Here is a 19,626-nt window from a genome sequence, read left to right on the forward strand (position 1 = left end):
CCTGAGGCCCCTGGGTGGCTCAGTGGTTGAGCACCTCTACCTTTGGCTCAGGTCGTGATCCTGAGGTCCTGAGATGGAGTCCCGCATGGATCTCCTCGCAGGGAGCCTGCTTCTCCCTCTGCCTGTGTCTCTGCTTCTCTCTGTGTGTCTCTCATGAATAAATAAATAAAATCTTTTAAAAATACCTAATTCCAAAAATAAGATAAAATAAAATAAAATAAAATAAAATAAAATAAAATAAAAATAAATAAATAAATACAAATACCTAATTCCTGTTTAACATAGGACTTCAAGCTTTCAATTTTTATTTTTTACCACCTTTGCTAACTTTTATGTTCTTTTTACACTATTTCTTCAAGTAGGAGGACTCAATTACATTTCATTTATAGTTTCAAATTTTTTCCTTAATCTTAAAATTATTTTAAAACTCTTTTATAGAAATAAGAGAGCTCCTCCCGAGTTCACTTGGAGAGGTGAGTATTGAACTTGGCATGTCTGCGCTGCCAGGCCGACCTGGGTTCGAATCCTGTCTCCTCTTTTCTGTGCTGCCTGACTGTGACATGAAGGCACAGTAGAGAATTACTGCAAGCTCAGACTGAGAAATGCAGATGAAACGTCTGGTCCTGTGCAGAATTCAAGATTTGCTATTTTAAACTCTCTTGGTGCTCTCTTCTTCCTCCTCAAAATTATGTGCCTTAAATTAAATCCCCTCCCTTAAGTAGTTGATGTGGGAAGTGGCCAGGCGTTCACCCTTGTTTAAAAGCAAAAAGATCTCAATCCATTGGTAAAGGTGACATATTCCAGTCCCTTTGGAATGTGAGCCCACAGGGGACCAAATGCTGGTCTCCTGGCACAATGTGAGCCCTCATATAGTACCTCGGGAGAATAAATGTCCTGCCATGGGAAGGGGAGGTTTGGCAGAAACTGTGAGAATGCTTTCTCCACATTTATGTATGTGCTACGCGTTCAATGGACACGCACGCTAATCACTGTTCCATTTGCAAAAGTCCATACCTTAGTGAAACAGGCCTGTTGGATTTTAGATTTTTTAAATAAACTGTACTTAATCTAGCATTCATTTAATTTAGTGATGGCCTTTAACAAACCACAGCCTGTTTCTCCATGAGTAAATATTTACACCGGCGCACTGACTTTCAACATTTCAAAGAGACTTAAGATAAAGGGCAGAGAAGTCAGATTTATAGCTGACGGGGTAATCATCAACAGCTACCGTGGGCCACTGCCGTGCCTCGGGCTCAGGACACTCCTGCCTCCCTGACGTCACAGGCAAACAACTTCTCCAAAGCATCTCCACCTTCAAGGGACACGGTCACCTGACTCGGTCAAGGCATCCAAACTTTCCTTTTCTTTCACTTGAAACAAAGTTAACAGCTTACATGCATTTATCAATAACATATTGGGACAAAAGGATGAAGGTAGAGCACGTGAGTTTAAGGAACATTTTTTTTTTAGGAAGTTCTGGTTTCTAGAACTTGAGCGAAACCAGGGCTAAGACAAATATTTGAAATAGCTACATAATCATACAAAGTGGTAGCATTTATAGCACACTTCCTCTGAAGAGGTCAACACATTTAAACTGCCCAGCTCTTTTTCCCACATCCTTGGAAAAGGAGGTGTTTGTCATAACACATTTTTAACCTCTTTGTACATAACCATTGTTCACCTCTCGGTAGGCAAATAAGCTGAAAAAAGATTAATCGTTTTCCATAGAAACCAGTCTAAAACAATTACAATGGTTTTCCATTTTCTAAAAAATTAGGTTTCAACAAACATCATTGGACTGTCTCCCCACCCCTTTCTTGGGGTCCAGAAAGAATAATGAGAACGATGAGTCCCGGGCCCCGTGCTATTCCAGACACACCCTCAGGGCTCAGTCACTGGAGCATGGGTCTCTCCCCTACACTAACTGGCACAAAATCCCAGTGGCTTTGGAGCTCCTGGGGCTGCTCTACGTGTGTTGGGATTCCTCCCGCTGGCTGCAGGCTGCCCTTCTGCTTCCTGCCTTCTCCATCTCTGCCGCTGCCTCCTTCCCTCCACCCTTCCCTCCGCTGTGGCTCCTTCGCTTGGCATAGCAGTGCCTGTGACCAAACATAAACGGATTCGGCGGGACAGCTGCAAAGCAATCGGGCTGCGGTTCTACAGGGACACCCGCTGCTACCTGCCTCCTCCGTTTCTGCAGAAGCAACCTTTAACCACTATTTTAGATCGTCTTCCAATAAGATAATGAGATCGCATCATATTGACAAGAAGAAAGGGAGAGCGTAGGTTGGTCTCATTGCTTCCTGTCCCCTACCCTGTAAGTTCTGTTCCATGGGAAAGAGCTAACCTTGTAAGGCTCCTCTGCAAGAAGCTCCCCTTCTCTGCTGCATTAGCGACTTAATCAGGGCTCGTGGTGGCACTATTGTCTGTTTCTGCAACAATCCCCAAAGCCAGGTTCCATCCACCTAACACACGACAAGTGTCCCCCTAGCCTGACACTGAGGAGTCTCGGCCCGAGGACCACAGACTACCTGAAAGCCCTCAGTCAAGGGCACCCTTCATTAGCACATCGTTGCTTTGTGGTCCAACCTGCAGAGGATCCCAGGGGTACCCTGAGAAGTCCGGCCACTAAGTATTAGCACACTCATCATCACAAGAGCTCTGCTGCAGAAACAATAAACACCCAGAGATGGAATAAAAATCACATCACGTTTCCAAAGCAAATGCCAAATTCTCCTGGATTATATGCTTCCCTTCTGCATCCCCTCACATGGCCATTTCCTCTGATAAGACTCAGTAAGTGTGTAAAGTACCCCACGATGCAGGCTCCTGGGTGCTGCGTGAATGCCAGGAACTGGGTTTTGAATCTCACCAGTCACTAAAACATTCAGGCAAAAGCTGAAATCCACTTGTAATCTGCCAAAGGCAAGGTCTCTCCCTCTGCCTCCTCTTCCTCCTCTTTTAGAGAAAACCTGAAGACTCATACTGGTACCGATTTCAAAAGACTCCCAATGTATTTCCTTCTAAATTTGTTGTATTTTCTTTAAAAGAGGTGTTTACCAGGCACCCTTACTTTGAAATAACCTCGCAATAACTGCACATTGAGTATTGATACCTTTGGACACATAAACTGTGAGCACCCATCCACTGGGGTATAGACAGTGATACAAACAACAACAACGTGTGTAACAGAGCAGTCTTCAAACCCAACTGTAGCCCTAATACCGACGTGCTACTTTAATCTGTAATATCATTAAAATTAATGCTTCAATAGTGTATGAAAAAAAAACTATACCTCAGGTAGAAAAGGACACAAAGTGGCATGTACAGCATAGTTACATCCATTGTTCATAAATCAGTGGTAGAGATGGAAAAGGGATGAAAGAAAACCACCAAGATGCTGGCTTTTGTCTTCTAAGTTCTAATGTGGGCAATGCTTTGCTTATTGGCAGTGTCCCTTTCTTTGTTTCTACTAAACTTTAAAAATTATCTTTAATGAGCAAATATTTCAGTTAACAGTTTATTTTGATGTTACTTTATCTGTTACTTAGAAGGTATTTTAAGTTTCCTTGGGAAAATAATCATTTTTTTTAATGTCATTTATCACTTATTGGTACAGAGACCTGCTGTTCTTTGAGACCATTAAGCCATGTCAAATTCCTAAATAGTTCCAGTCCCACACAGCTCCTGCTTTTGTCTTTCCCCCACACAGAGACTTATCTGGTCACTTATCTCTTCAGAATCACATGGCTTGTTTTACAAAGCCCCCAAGAACAAAGCAAACATCTAGGTTAAACACACTTAAATAAAGCTATACTTGGATGAAAAACCGCTTTGAATTTTTTTCAAAACCATTTGTTCCAACCACAGTATTTGTTCCAAATTAAGTAAACATTGCTAAAAGAAATCATACAAAATCTGCATTTCTTATCTGGCCTGGGGCAGGATATAGTTCTTCTAAAATTTCTTGTGGATTTTTCTTGATTTCCCCTTAATGTTCTAAATGGGTGCACATTTTGAGGAAGTGAAGATCAGGTGATGAGGAACAGAGCCCAGAGCAGGGATTTTTATGTAAAGGTGCCTTTTATTGATCTGCAATTTACAGTGATATCATTCATCAACTCTGTGCTCCAGGCCCAACCAGCCATTCTCACAAATTAATGCTATTGGTGACCTGACAAAGAGGTTATGAATGGACTAATCAATTACAGTCACACATCCATCCTTATTTTGAGGGGAGGGAAGCTTCAAGCTCATGCTGGTTGGGCATGTGGCCTGAGGCCTTAGGTCGTGGGATGAGGAGGAAAGATACCAGCCTAATAGGGTTTCTTCAGCCTGGTACTCTAGCCATTCAAGTAATCAAACACAAAAATTCCACTGCAGCCGCTTTCTGGGGAGCCCTTTCATTGGTGGGGGTGAAGGACAGCAAGACAAAGATCAAAGCCGGCTGCATCATGACATCCTGCCCACGTGGGACAAGTCCATCTTGTCCATAACCTCTAAAGAGCATACATGGGTGGGGGTAGCACTGCAGGAGATGCAGGGTAGATGCAGTCACCATTAGAAGAAAGCAGGCCAGCAGGCAGGTAGTCATTACTAGGCTAACTCTAGGGATGATAGGTTTCTGGTTACGATTTCATTTAGTTCTACTCAAAATCTGCATGAGATAATATTCCACGCTCACGGATTGGAAGGATTAACATTGTTAAAGTGTCTATACTACCCAAAGCAATGTATAGATTCAATGCAATCCCTATCAAAGTTCTAATGGCTTTTTTTTCCCCACAGAAATGGATCAAACTTTCCTACAATTTGTATGGAACCACAACAGCCCCTGAATGGCCAAAGAAACCTTGAGAAAAGAAAAAGAAAGCTGGAGGTATCATGCTTCCTAATTTCAAACTATATTGCAAAACCCTAGAAATTAAAACAGTATGGTGTTGGCATAAAAACAGACACATAGATCAATGGAACAGAACAGAGAGCCCAGAAATAAACCCACATATAGAGGGTCAACTAATTTATGACACAGGAGCCAAAAATATACAATGAGAAAAAGACAGTCTCTTCAATAAATGGTGTTGGGAAAACTAGACAGTCACATGCAGAAAAATGAAACTGGGTTACTTTCTTACACCACATACAAAAGCTAACTCAAAATGGATTAAAGGCTTGAATGTAAGACCTAAAACCATAAAACTCAGAAAAAAATAGGTGGTAAACGCCTTGACATTGGTTCTTGGTGATGATTTTTTGGATCTGACACCAGAAGCAATGGCAACAAAAGCAAAAATAAAAAGGTAGGACTACATCAAACTAAAAAGCTTCTCCAGAGCAAAGGAAATCATCAACAAAGTGAAGAAGCAACCTACTGAATGAGAGAAGATATTTATGAATCAGACATCTGATAAGGGGTTAATATCCAAAATATATAAAAACTCATACAACTCTATAGCAAAAAGAAATCTGATTAAAAAATGGGCAGAGGGTCTGAATAGACATTTTTCCAAAGAAGACATACAGATGGCCAACAGGCACATGAAAAGATGCTCAATATCACTGATCATCAGGGAAATGCAAATCAAAACCACCATAAGCTATCACTTCACCCCTATTGGGATGGCTCCTATCAACAAGACAAGATAATAACAAATGCTAGTGAGGATATGGAGAAAAGGGAACCCTTGTGCACTGCTGGTGGGAATGTAAATTGGTACAGCCATTATGGAAAACAGTATGGAGACTCCTAAAAAAAAAAAAAAAAAAAAGACTACCATACAGCTCAGCAATTCCACTTCTGGGTATTTACCTGAAGAAAATGAAAGCATTAACTCAAAAAGATATCTGCATTCCATGTTCATTGCAGCATTATTTAGGATAGCCATGACAGGGAATAACTCCGTCCATCGATGGATGACTAGATATAGGAAATGTGATATGTGGTCCCTTGGAGAGTTGACAGAAATGTGGGAAGTTTTCAGTTCTCATGTAAGTCATTACCTTGGGTTATTTCAGGTATTGTATAAATACAAGAAAATTTATTTACATCCATTTAAAATTATTCTTGTGTTATTAAGACAGGCGATATTATCAAGGCTTGTTTGTAGCTTGCTATAAGCTGCACATTTAGGGCTCAATCTATATATGTTTTGGGGCAGCCTCAGAGGTGGCCTGAGTCATTCCTACAGCATAAGTACCTACAGATGTCATTTGAGGAGCAAATGGTGCTTTGCTATGACCACAAACTTCATCTGGACACCTTCCTGGTGCTACCAGGAAACCCGCTATCTTCTCAAATCAACTTCCCTCCCCCACTGTGTAATGAGACTCTCAAACACCTATGCCTTTGCAGCCTCTGAGTTCCTTGGCTCATGCCTCACTGGGCAGAACACAATGCTTCTGACTTCACACACATAGAAGCCAAATCCACGAGCCCCTCATCCCCTGTCACGGAATGCAGAGGTCCATGTTCATTGCCCCACTCCCCACCTTCGCTGGTTACCGCAGGGAGCACTTGCTCCTTCCAGAGAAGGCCAACCCAACAAACGAGCTTCGAGATCCTTTTCCAGCAAACCTTACATGACTGATCATTCTACTGTTCTCTCATATAAAATAGTCAACCTCTCTCAACTGGACCGTCTCCCTCAACCTGCAAACAAGCATATGTGTCTCTCACCTCAGAAACGAAATAAAACAAAATGAAATCCTTCCGTTGCCTGCATATTCCCATGTTACCTTCACAGGTAAACTTCTAGACAGTTGTCCATAATCATCTCTATTCCTCCCCTTACGTTAGCTTGTCATTTCATTATCATCTGGCTTCATTTCCATTACTCAGTGAGGTGGTGCTTGTCAGTGTCATGACTTCCAAGATGTTAAGTACAAAGGACATTTCCAGTGTCAACTGACTTGACTTGCACAAGGGAGGATGTTCTACATACGCTCCTGGCTTCCTCCGACTTCCCTGGTCCTCTGTTTAGTCACCTTTTCTGGTTCATCTTCGTCCGACTTATCCTTTAGATCATAGCTCAAAAGTCACAGTTCTGGAAAATCTTCCATAATGTTCCTACATCATGATCCATTATACATTCTTAGAGCACTGCAGATCCCTTCAGGGACAGGACTGGCCAACCACACTTCTGCATCTATGTGGGTAGTATCTAAATACTGTTTAATTTGGAGTGGTTATTTGACAACTCCCCTACTATACCATAAGCTCACGAAGAAAAGAATCGGGATCTATTTGTCCATCACTCTGCGCTTGGCCCCCAGAAGGCACCCAAAGATTTGTTCAACAGTTAAATCAAAAAGACTCTGTCTTATAGGACGGTGGTATTTTCCTTGGCCAATGAGATTCTCTCCCTGAAAAGCATGACTGAGGAAGTATGGACCAACTTCTTGGAAGCATGAAAGGAAAGGAGGAGATGTAAACAGAACTCTGCAGACTGAGGAAGCATCAGTGGTGCTGACCAGAGCCAGGGCAGGACTCGGAGCCTCCTGTTGTGGGGGGGCTACAGCCCCCAGACTCCAGGGCTGCCCTTGGTCCCAAGGAAGGACTGCGCCCAGGTTGAGTGAAGTTCCAGTCTCTCACTACTATGTATATCCTTAAAACAAACCCCATTACTTGAGCCAGCTTGAGTGGCATCACTTTCTTACAGCTGAGTCTAAATAAAATAGGAACCCCTCAGCAGGGAAAAATTACTGGAGAAGTAGTTCTTTGTGGATGAGTTGAAATACTCTGGGTAGAAGAAATGAAAACATAAGGCGCCTTACATAATTCCCCCAAAAGATTTCAAGATCTCTTTTGAGGAGATTAGTTGTGCCCTGGACATATTCCCAAGAACTGTGCCAAAGGCAGCAAACTCTCTTCTACAGAGATAAGGATTAACACTCACTAAAGATCCCAGACTGTTGTTTCATGATTTGAAAGGCTATTACCTTGCATGTTGCATTTCTGACTTACAGAAATCATTTGTTTTTCTTTGCTTTCTAAAGAATTTCATATATGGTGGGATATATCTATACATAATAAATTAAATTAGTTAATTTTCTTTTCAAACTGTAACTTACTCAGGGCTCTACAAGACATTGGAAGTTAAATGTGAAAACTATGTTTAAAGTCTAATTTATGATGTCCGAGCTTAGCCAGATCCCTAAAGGCAAAAAATTCCAATGCCTCAGACTTATGACCAGATGATATTAAATTTAAACCGAATAAATTAAAGAGAAAAAAAATCCTAGTACTTTCCAACTCTAAACTGGGCAATAGCAGTTACTTTACTAAATCACTTAATGGTAGTTTGGGATGAAGGGCATGATCTTAATTTGCCTTCTGGACAAAATGATTGCAAGCCCAGGTCACTGCCCCATTTTAATTGGCAAGAGGACATGTCCTTTTACAGGCTGTGTAGCATAAAGATCTCCTCTAGGTTAGATTTTTAGAGTTTTTGTTTAAATGACAAATATTAAAGCAAACAAAAAGTCAAGTGTAGTAGATTACATCAACCAACAGAGGACAGATTAGATACTTTGGTTTTTCTCAGGGAGACAATAGAGTGTGGTGACAAAAGCAGAATGTTCGGCGTTAGACAGACCTGGGTCTGAATGGTGTCTTCACCATTCCCCAGGCAACAATGGAAAGGTATGAACCTTTCTGGACCTGGTGTCCTCGTTGACAAATGTAGGCTGATGATGGGACAGTGAGAAAACTAAGTAAAACAGTATTTTTACCTCCTAGGACTGATAAGTAACATTTGATACTGCATTTGTTAAATACAATGAATTAGGGGTGCCTGGGTGGCTCAGTGGTTGAGCAACTACCTTCTGCTCAGAACGTAATCCCAGGGTCCTGGGATCAAGTCCCACATTGGGCTCCCAGCAGGAGTCTGCTTCCCTGCTTCTCCCTTTGCCTGTGTCTCTGCCTCTCTCTCTCTCTGTGTCTCTCATAAATAAATAAATACATACATACATACATACATACATACATACAATTATTTGGCAAATATTTGTATATTATAAAAAAGAGTCACCACATATTTTTGTAAAACTTAGGAAGAATCCCTTTTTCTTTCTTTCTTTCTTTCTTTCTTTCTTTCTTTCTTTCTTTCTTTCTTTCTTTCCTTCTTTCTTTCTTTCTTTTTCTGGCCTTTCTACTATACTATATCAAATGAAGAATAAGAAATAATGTATTTTGGTAAAGGAAAGAATAATATGGACAGCAAATTCCGGGACATTCTTGGAAACACAAGTACTGTGTGGTCTTATCAATAATGCAATGACTTTCAGTTAGTTCAAAGAGGGCTCCTGTCACAGAAAGAATCAAGAGGACCTCAGAGTATTACCCATGCTCCCCAGAAAGGCATAAGCAACCCATGCATGGAATGGAGCACCTTCCCCCACCCCCCTACCCAGGCTTCGCTGGTGCTTCTGTACGATCATCCTGCTTAGCAAAGACAAGCCCTGAGCACCCTGGGGGAGCCCACCTGCTGCCTTCTTTCCTGGCCCATCACCTGTAAACTTCCACTGGCCACATGTGTATTTAGGAATAAGAAAAGTGAGGATCCACTCTCCTTCCTATTCAAAATCAACACAAATCGCTAGCCCTGTCACAAATACCTTTTATATTGAAGGAAACAATACAATCAAGAAGATTACTGTTAATACAGAGAAGAAAAGGCAAAATTTCTCATTTAGCTGTATTCCCACCATGCAATGGCTTTTCTCTTCCTATTTATGTGTTAAAGGAGAAAAACGAAGGAGTGAATGAAATGAGCCAATATTTAATTTAAATACATTAATTAGGGCAGATGATTCATTGTGACGAAAGTCTCTGGAAAGGTAGGGAAGCCACCATAGGACAGTACTGGGGCCTAAAAGATGGGAAAACATCGAAATTCATGAGCCCGAGGCAAAGACAGTATGCCTTAGGATTGGATCACCTACTTAATTGCAGTTAGAAACCTAGAACCCAAGATAGAAGTTTGAATGAAACAAGCAGCAGCAAAGTGTCTGTATCTTGCTCTGAGATTCAAATCAAGGGACACAGTTTGCTGACTGAGGCACACAACAAAAGGGCTTTATATCCTGCTGGAAGCTTGACAAAAGAATGCACACTCTAAGCCCCACAGTGGAGAGAGATTTTGCCCCATTTGCTAACTGCAGGAAAGTTTCTTAAAAAGGCCGACAGGGCAGCCCCGGTGGCCCAGTGGTTTGGTGCCACCTTCCTCCCGGGGTGTGATCCTGGAGCCCTGGGATGGAGTCCCACATTGGGCTCCCTGCATCTGCTTCTCCCTCTGCCTGTGTCTCTGCCCCTCTCTCTCTCTCTCTCTGTGTGTGTCTGTCATGAATAAACAAAATCTTTTTAAGAAAAAAAAAAGGCCGAGAGCCCTTCTGCTGTGTTTGTATGGAGTTGACTCACAGTGTGGCTCGTAAGGAGGAGGAGGATCTCCACAAGGTACACACTCCATGTCTTGAAAACCGACAAGTTTTGTCTTCCTATAAAACCTAGAGGAGAAAAGAAAAGAATTCTCATTAGCTCTTTCTTCTGAGCTCAAAGTTGCAGCAAAGAGATTCACGATGTTCAGAAATTATCAGTCATCTCCATTATCAGTTTTACTTTTTTCAAAAAAAGCAACAAAAAGGCTTACATACAACACTCTCTCAGACAGACACACCCTTATTTTTTTTTAAAGATTTTATTCATTCATTCATGAGTGACACAGAGAGAGAGAGAGAGAGAGAGAGGCAGAGATACAGGCAGAGGGAGAAGCAGGCTCCATGCAGGAAGCCTGATGTGGGACTCGATCCTGGGACTCCAGGATCACACCCTGGGCGGAAGGCAGGCTCTAAACTGCTGAGCCACCCAGGAATCCCCACAAACACACCCTTAGATGCAGTGACCATTTAAGAAATATCAATTCCACTAAACATAACTTTGTAAATTCTTCTCAGCCCCACTATACTGAGGTGCTGGTGCTAGTGAGGGATTAGGAAATCAGTGGTCTTTGGCATTTCTGTGTAGTTTAAATGACAAAATTCCTTGTAAATCAAGGGCCAGTTTTTAAACACTTGAAATTCAGAGACCAAAAAAAGCCAAGCAAACTATAAAAGCAATGGAAAAAAATCGGGAGATACTTATACAGCCTTCATATGAGGATTACCTTTCTAGGCATGACAAGAAACCCAGGAGCCAGAATGAAAGAGATTGACAGCTTTTACCACACCCCTAGACACCCATACCTCCCCCATACACACCCATGCACACCCATACATACACACATGCATACACACAGACCCATACATACACATATACAAAATATTAAAGACATCCAAAGAGCAAAAAATAAATAAAGCATCATCAACATAGTCAACAGGCAAAAGAAAAATGAAAAATGGTTCTAATCATAGTATTATCTGATTCCAGTCTGTAATAGAAACCTAAAAAACCATACTGGTAAAGGTGAATATTGCAGTTGAAAGATAGGCAAAGAACATTAATTCCCAAAAGAAGAATATTTCAGAATTTTAAAACTTAAAACTAGAAACACAATGTGATTAAATTTTTAAAAATTTAACATTGAAATGTTTAACTTCATTAATTTAATCAAGTAAATGAAAGTTGCAATGACAATATTCCATTTTTACTTAGAAAACTTGGAAAGTGTTGGTGTGAGTATTGACAAAATAAGCACATGCCTATGTACCAGTGGCATTATAAATTGCTACTTGTAGAAGGGCAGTGTAGCAATATGCCATCAGAACTCAATAAAATAGTTTATATATCCTTTAATCAGTAATTTCATTTTTTTGAAATTTATCCTAAAGAAACAATCAAGTGAGTGAAGCTGTATGTATAACAATGCCATCATAGTATTGTGTATAGAAGGAAAAAACCCAGTTAGGCACAATTTCAATATACAACAGTAGATATGACTAACCATGGTAGTCCCAAGGCAATGGAATACAAAGTGGCCTTTAAAGAAACAATGATGTAGATCTCCTATACATTTTTTCTAACTCAGAATATCAATAAGTTAAAAAAAGGAAAGGTGAATAATATAATTTTGTTTTGTACAAGCACATACTTTGTTATATATCCTTTTAGATTTTTTACCAAAGCAGCTAATATAACTTACATACATATATTTGTATTGAAAAAAAAATTGTAAGATATTATATACCTAACTTAACAGTGATTATTTCTAAATATATTTGAAAATACATCTTTCTATGACAAAATAATGATATGGAGAATAAACCAAGTCTATAGAGGGCAAGATAGATGCAATTATTTTGTGAAATTGGATATTGTGGTAGCAAATCTGTATGATTTATGGTTGAAGCAAAATTTGTGTTTAAAATTAGGTAAATTATTTGAAATGCCCAGATACACTCAGTATTTGCTTAGTCTTCATTTTTCACACTTCCTGATACTGAAACATATCACAAAGCTATAAAATCAATATAGTATGCAGTATCAATAAAGTGTACAGCATACAAAACAGTATAATAATCAGTGATAGCTATAATAATCAATACTGGCATAAAGAGAGACACGGAGAACAATGGAATGAAATAGAGAGCCCAAAAATAAACTCTCACATATATGGTCAAATGATCTTGTTGTTGAAATACAACAAGAGTACCAAGACCACTTACTGGGGATGGGACAGTCTCCTTAAAAAATGGTCCTGGAAACAATGGATATCCACATGCAAAAGAATGAAGTTGGAACCTTATCTAACACCATACAAAAAAGCTAACTCAAAATGAATTAAAGACCTAAACATAAGACCCCAAAACTATAAAATTTCTAAAAGAAAATGCGAAAAACTTCATGATGTTGAATTTGGCAATGATTTCTTGGATATGACAATAAAAGGCAATCTAAAGGCATATGTGAAACACACAACAAAAGGAAAAATAGACACATTGGACTACATGAAACTTAAAAATTTTATGCAGTAAGGATAAAACCAATATATACTTATCCCTAAACTCATCAAGTAAATATGTACAGCTTTTGACATGTCAATTATACCTCAATAAAGTAGTTAAAACAAGTTAAGTCACATCAAAAAAGTATTAACTGATAATAAAATAATAATTTTTTTCAGGATTTTAAAAGCAGGATACAATCAACAGAGTGAAAAACCTATGGTAGGGGAGAAAATATTTGCAAACCATATGTCTGACAAGGAGTTAATATCTAGAATATATAAAGAATACCTATAACTCAACAACAAAAATCAAATAACCTGATTAGAAAATGGACAAAGGACTTGAATAGATATTTTTCCAAAGATGATATATAAATGGCCAATAAGCACATGAAAAGATGCCTGACAGTCAACCTCACTCATCATCAGGAAAATGCAAATGAAAACCACAATGAAGTATCACCTTATGCCCATTAGGATGGCTACTAAAAACCAAACCAAAACAACACAATCGGAAAATAATAAGTGTTGGGGAGGATATGAAGAGAAATTGGAACCACTGTAAAATGATGCAGCTGCTGGGGAGAACAGCAGTTCCTCAAAAAATTAAAAATACAACTACTATATGATCCAGCAATTCCACTCCTGGGCTGTATCCAAAAGAAGTGAAGGCAGGGCGTGTAAGGGATATTTGCACATCCATGTTCCTAGCAGCACTATTCACAATAGCCAGAACGTGAATGCAGCACAAAGGTCCTTGGAAAAATATCCTGTCACACCCTACACCATGGATAAACCTTGAGGATGTGTTAAATGAAACAAACCAGTAACAAAAGGCAAATATTACATGGTTCCATTTGTATTAGGCATGTAATCAAATTCATATAAACAGAAAGTAGAATGGTGGTTACCAGGGGCTGAGGGGAGGAGGAAAAGGTGAGTTATTGTTCAATGGATATAGAATTTCAGTTTGGGAAGATGAAAATGTTCTGGAGAGCCACTTACAGCATTGTGAATGTACTTAACACTCCTGAACTGTATACTTAAAAAGAGTTAAGATGGTAAATTTTATGTTATGTGTTTTTTACAACAAAAACACATAAAAAAATTTTAACATGAGGTAAGAAAGAACCATAAGGCTATATGAGAGCTTTCTTATTAAAGATATTAAAGATTAATTTCTTATTAAACATTTTAATATATGCAAACTAATACTATTTATCCCTTCAGCCAGAAAATTTGACAAATATAAGTAACTGAACGTTGACACAGTCTCAAATCATTTTATACATACTCATTCTACATAAATAAATATTCAGAACAAGTGAAATAAAAATGTTATCCAACATTTTCTAGATCAACAATTCACAGAGAAATACATACTCCTTGGGAAACAAACACAGACATTTAACATTCTTAAAATAAGGAAATCTAGTGGCAAGTTTTGAGGTCTGAGCTTTCCCTGACAATTGAATGAAATATATTTCCCAAAAATATATTGATTAAAATATGGGTTTGAGCCATCATTGGAAATGAGGCTAGAAGGTGGGCAAATTACATCACGTTTAGAATAACACTAGATACGAAGTATAAACAGCTTGAAATACTAACTAGAACTGAGGTTGAGTGTGCACAGTGATTCATGAGGCTCCCGTGTGTGTAAACACTGCTCACTAGGAGAAATGATGCTTGGATGTTACTCTGAGAGCAGCTATCCACAGCTCTGCACAGAGATTTGACAAAAGCATTCAGAATCTGCTCTGCCAGCTTCTTTATGCCAATGGCTGGATTGCAGAATCTAAGTTTTTTTTTTTTTGACTGAATTTTTAATTTTTAAATTTTAATTAATTTAATCTAATTTTTTCAGGAGATAATTTTTAACAAAATTTTCCATTTTATCCTCCAATTTGAAGATGAAGATACAGAAACTAGAGTTTTAACATGTAATTGATAATATTCAGTGAATAAATACATGTAAGAATTTTGAAAAATTATTTTACATTCTTTTGCTTAGACTGTCATGGTTTGGAGCCACAGAAACATTTGCAACTCTGCTTTTTGCCCATATGAGAAAGGATACAAATTTTAAGAAAATAAAATAAAAGGGACCCAGGACATACACAGGTGTCTGGCTAAACTAGCTTCTATAGTCAAACTTCAGATTTTACTCTGGGCGTTCAGATAGCTAATGCAATAAAGAAAAAGGAAATCATACTGGCTTTTATCTAATCACGGTTTGGTGAAAGGCAGCATATAAATACATGGTTTCTAATTTTTCTCCAACACTGAAATTGGAGAGGAATTTTTAATTGGACTGGATCCAAATAACACCAGTTTGCCTAATGGACACCATGTTTGAAAAGTGCTATTTTAAGAAAGCCTGTTTGTAGACCATCAACTCTTCATTCACTGAGAGCACTGCTGCAGGGAGACGACACACCATAGTCCAACTCTGGTTTTATAATGATATCGCTTAATGCAGTCTGGAAGGCAGGGACTGTGTCCTGTGTCTTACGGTCAAGCCATGGTTAAATTTTCTGCAGTGCATGTTAGATACTGGGCATGCTCTTCCCTCCCATATTCTTATTTGTACCAGTTTCGTATTGATGGACAGCCTACTATTTATGTCCTCAGCAATCCACAGCAATGGCCCCTTGTTGAAACTGAACAAATACTAATGAAGAGATGAACCACTAGGGTCAAAGCCAAGCTCAGTGTAGTGGTTCATGGAGTGAACTCTGAGAATGGGCAAAGGAGGACCAAGCACCAAGATGAGAAAGCTCACGAAGGCAATGCTAGCAACTTTCAGGAGCCAGGGGGCTGATGGGGTGTGCGGGTGCAGTGAGGGTAGGGCACGGAAGGGCAGTGGCAGCCCCCTGGTTAGTCACCGGTCACAGAGGCTCCAGGGGAATCTCCCTGTGAAACCAGACACGGGGTTAGGTATGGGGGCTCAGCAGTGAAATGACAAGCTGGGCGACCTTGAGCGAGTCATTTATCCCCTCCAAGGATCAACTGCTTGTAAAGGGTATTTGGTATTACCCCTGGTTTATGGAATGGTTTTGATGATTAAATAAACTGCTCAGCACATAGTAAATGCTCAATACATGTTAGCTATCGTGGTTGCTAGGAACAGCAAAGAACCATCAGGGGCCAGGTTAATTCTTTCAGGCCAGGCCCCAGGTCCCTTTAGCAGAGAAAGAGTGGGAACATGGGAGCCAGAAGGGGAGGTTGGAGGCCCATTGTAAACAAAACAAAATAGAACAAGTCATGTGAAGCTTCCACTGGTTTCCAGTAACATTAATTGGTGACGAGGTCAAATATGTATTTAGTGCTTACTATGGATTAGGCACTCTGCTTGGTACTTCGCATGCATTATATTCTCAATCATTCCAGCAATTTTGCAGGTTGGTATTATTAGATGATCATTTGTAGGTGAGAAGAATGGGTGTCAGAAAAATTAAGGAACTAGTCTTAAGTCATACTTGGGAACAAGGGGACTGTCTGTCTTCAATCACTCAAATTGAGGGCACCGAGGACAGACTATTCCCACACTGTACTGTTACTGGGGAAAAAGCCGCTACTGTCCTGTTGGGGCTAAGCCTATGGGCAGTAGAAGATTCTTATCTGGGTGAGGTTGAGGCTTCAGAAGGCAGAAGCAGCACTATGAATGAAAATGCCCACCCTCTGCCTGACTTTGGCATCCTTTTTCTGGGAGCAATAGGCAAATGGCTTATTTTCTTTCTGCCTTAATTTTCCTCTCTATAAAATGGGTTTCAACTCTTTACCTTCTTCACACACATATAGTGAGGGTGGGTGAGCACCTTAAAACACTCTGGAAGGCCTGGGTCAAAGTCACTATGTAATTATTGCCTGCCACATACATTCATGCTGGCTTAGAAAGGATGTAATTTTAAACTAATCATATAAATAAACTATGAAACATCATTCAAATGTCTATTCACTTATATATGACTTTCCCACATCTAAGGATTTACTTAAGGAATGAGCAAACACTGTTGAAGCTGAAGCCGTGGGCTCAGGTGACAATGAAGCACGAGGAAGCACTTTGGTGCCAGGTCCTGGGGAGAACGCACCCTCTCTCACACTCCAGTCACAAACCCTGTGGGTTCCCTCTTTGTAAAAACTAAATCCCTTGGTCCTATGCTCTTCCCCACTCTCTCACCCCTGAATCTCCCATGGACCTCCTCTTCTCCCTGCCCCATAGATGAAGAGAGCAGGTGGGCACTGACATGCTTTTGTCAGAAGCAGAAAATAGGAACAGCAGAGATGAGTCAGATGCTCGGTTCGTGTTCCTCGATTAGTCTGCTTGAGGTCAAAATCCTGGATAATAATATTCACTGGTATCAGCATCACCTGAGATTATAGACCATTCCTTTTTTTTTTCTTTAAGTAGCAGATTGAAATCTAATTCACATATATTGCAATCCATCCACTTAAAGTGTACAACTAAATGGCCTTTAGTGTACTCACAGAGCTGAGCAACCATCAGAACCAACAATTTTAGACATCTTCATCGCACCAAAAAAAGAAACTCTGTACCCTTAAGCAGTCACCCCTCAGTCTTCCCCAAACCCCCCGACCCCAGGTAACCACTCATATTCTTTCTACTCTCTAGATCTGCCCATTCTGGACACTGCATACAAATGAAATCATAGAATACATCTTTTGTCATTGGTTTCTTTCGAGCATGTTTTCTAGGTTCATCCATTTTGTTGCATGTTATGAGTAATTCACCCCCTTTTATCATCAAATAATATTCCATCGTTTGAATATACTCCATTTTGTTAAGCCATTTATCAGTTGATGGATATCGGGGTTGTTCCCACTTTTTGACCATTACACATCATGCTGCTCTGAACATTTATGTACTCGTTTTTGTGTGGACAGGTTTCCAATTCTCTTGGTTATAATACCTAAAAGCGGAATTGCTGGGTCACATGGTAACTCTATTTTAACTTTTTGAGGAACTGCCAGACTGTTTTCCAAAGTAGCTCCATCATTTTCCAATCCCACCAATGGTGGATGATGGTTCCAGTTACTCCATGTCCTTATCAACCCTTGTCATTGTCTTTCTGGTCACACCCATCCTAGTTGGCTTGAAGTATGTGGTTTTAATTTGCATTTCCCTGATGCAAATTGACACTGAACATCTTTTCATGGGCTTGTTGGCTATCTGTGTATCTTTGGAGAAGTGTCTATTCAAATCCTTTGTCCATATTTTAATTGGTTATTGGTCTTTTCATTATTGAAATGTAAGAGTTCTTTATATATTCTAGATAAGACAATCCCTTATCACATATATGATTTATAAATAGCTCTAATTCTGTGGGTTGTCTTTTCATTTTCTTGATGATATCCTTTGAAACACAAAAGATTTTAATTTTGGTGAAGTCTAAGAGCTATTTTCTTTTATTGCTTGTGCTTTTGGTGTCAGACCACTACATTTTGCACCTGTTCAGGTGCTGAGTCATTGCATAGGGTCACACTTGGCCCATCAGATTATTTCTTGTCCTGTTTCTGTCCTTCAGGCCCACAGGTCTGTCTTCCCCTCTGCCCTCAACAAGAGCCCCAGAGGGGCATCTAGGTGACTCGGTTAAGCATCAGCCTTCAGCTTGGGTCATGATCTTAGGGCCCTGGTATCCAGCCCTGTATCAGGCTCCCTGCTCAGCAAAGAGCCTGCTTCTCCTCCTCCCTCTGTACCATGCTCATGCCCTCCCTCCCTCCCTCTCTCCCTCTCACCCTCAGATAAATAAATAAAATCTTGGGAACCCTGGGTGGTGCAGCAGTTTAGCGCCTGCCTTTGGCGCAGGGCGCGATCCTGGAGACCCGGTGCATGGGGCCTGCTTCTCCCTCTGCCTATGTCTCTGCCTCTCTCTCTCTCTGTATGACTATTATAAATAAATAAAAATTAAAAAAAAATAAATAAAATCTTAACACACACACACACACACACACACACACACACACGAGCCCCAGAACTAGCACTGTGCCATTTGGTCAGAGCTACCCTGATCTGTGGGCGTATTCTGGCTAAGTCCAGTTAGAGCCCTGCCTCTGCAGTGCCTGAGAGCCCAGATTCCCATGTTAGACTGCTAGAGCACCTGAACTCCAGGGTCATGTCCATGTTAGGACCTGTCTGCATTCCTGTGTCCACAGTGCTTTTCTCCCCCCACACCTACTCAGCAAACTGCCTCAACTCCTCCAAGTCTTGCTCAGAGCTCACCTACCCTGGTCACACACCTGAACACTGCCATTTGCTTGCCCTCGGGGCATGCCTAATCCACCTTACCTGCTCTAGGTTCTCTTTCTTCTACAGAAATCATCCTCTGCTACCTTTCTGCAGAATTTATGTATTATTTACTGTTTAGCTCTTTTGAAAACCCTTACTAAGATCTAAACTCCACACGGGTAGGGTTCTTGGCCTCTCTACCTCAGCAACGCCTCACTTCTCCTAAAGCAATGTCTCCACGCTGCTTCACAAATATCCGTGGAAATGAGTGAATGGCTGTGATTTGCATTTCTCTGATCACTAACGAGGATGAACGTGGACAAAGGATCACAGGGCACACGTGTTGCCTCTTTTGTGAATTGCCCAATCACTCTTCCGTCCATCTGTCCACATTTTCTTTTTCATCAATTTACAGGAAGCTCTTTAGATTCTCGTGAC

General features: G+C 40.2%; 1 protein-coding gene across 4 annotated transcripts in view; it reads right to left on the reverse strand.

The window, feature by feature from the left end:
• Nucleotides 1-19,626, reverse strand: part of TNFRSF19 (TNF receptor superfamily member 19) — an 89,685-nt gene that overhangs the window by 34,306 nt on the left and 35,753 nt on the right. For all 4 annotated transcript variants that reach the window (XM_072795771.1, XM_072795773.1, XM_072795770.1 and 1 more), the window contains one exon: nt 10,418-10,503. In XM_072795771.1, the coding sequence (XP_072651872.1) occupies nt 10,418-10,503 (86 nt within the window). The remainder of the gene's footprint in view (nt 1-10,417; nt 10,504-19,626) is intronic.

The sequence above is a fragment of the Canis lupus genome, chromosome 24 (genome assembly GCF_048164855.1).
Source record: "Canis lupus baileyi chromosome 24, mCanLup2.hap1, whole genome shotgun sequence".
NCBI classification, from domain to species: Eukaryota; Metazoa; Chordata; class Mammalia; order Carnivora; family Canidae; genus Canis; species Canis lupus.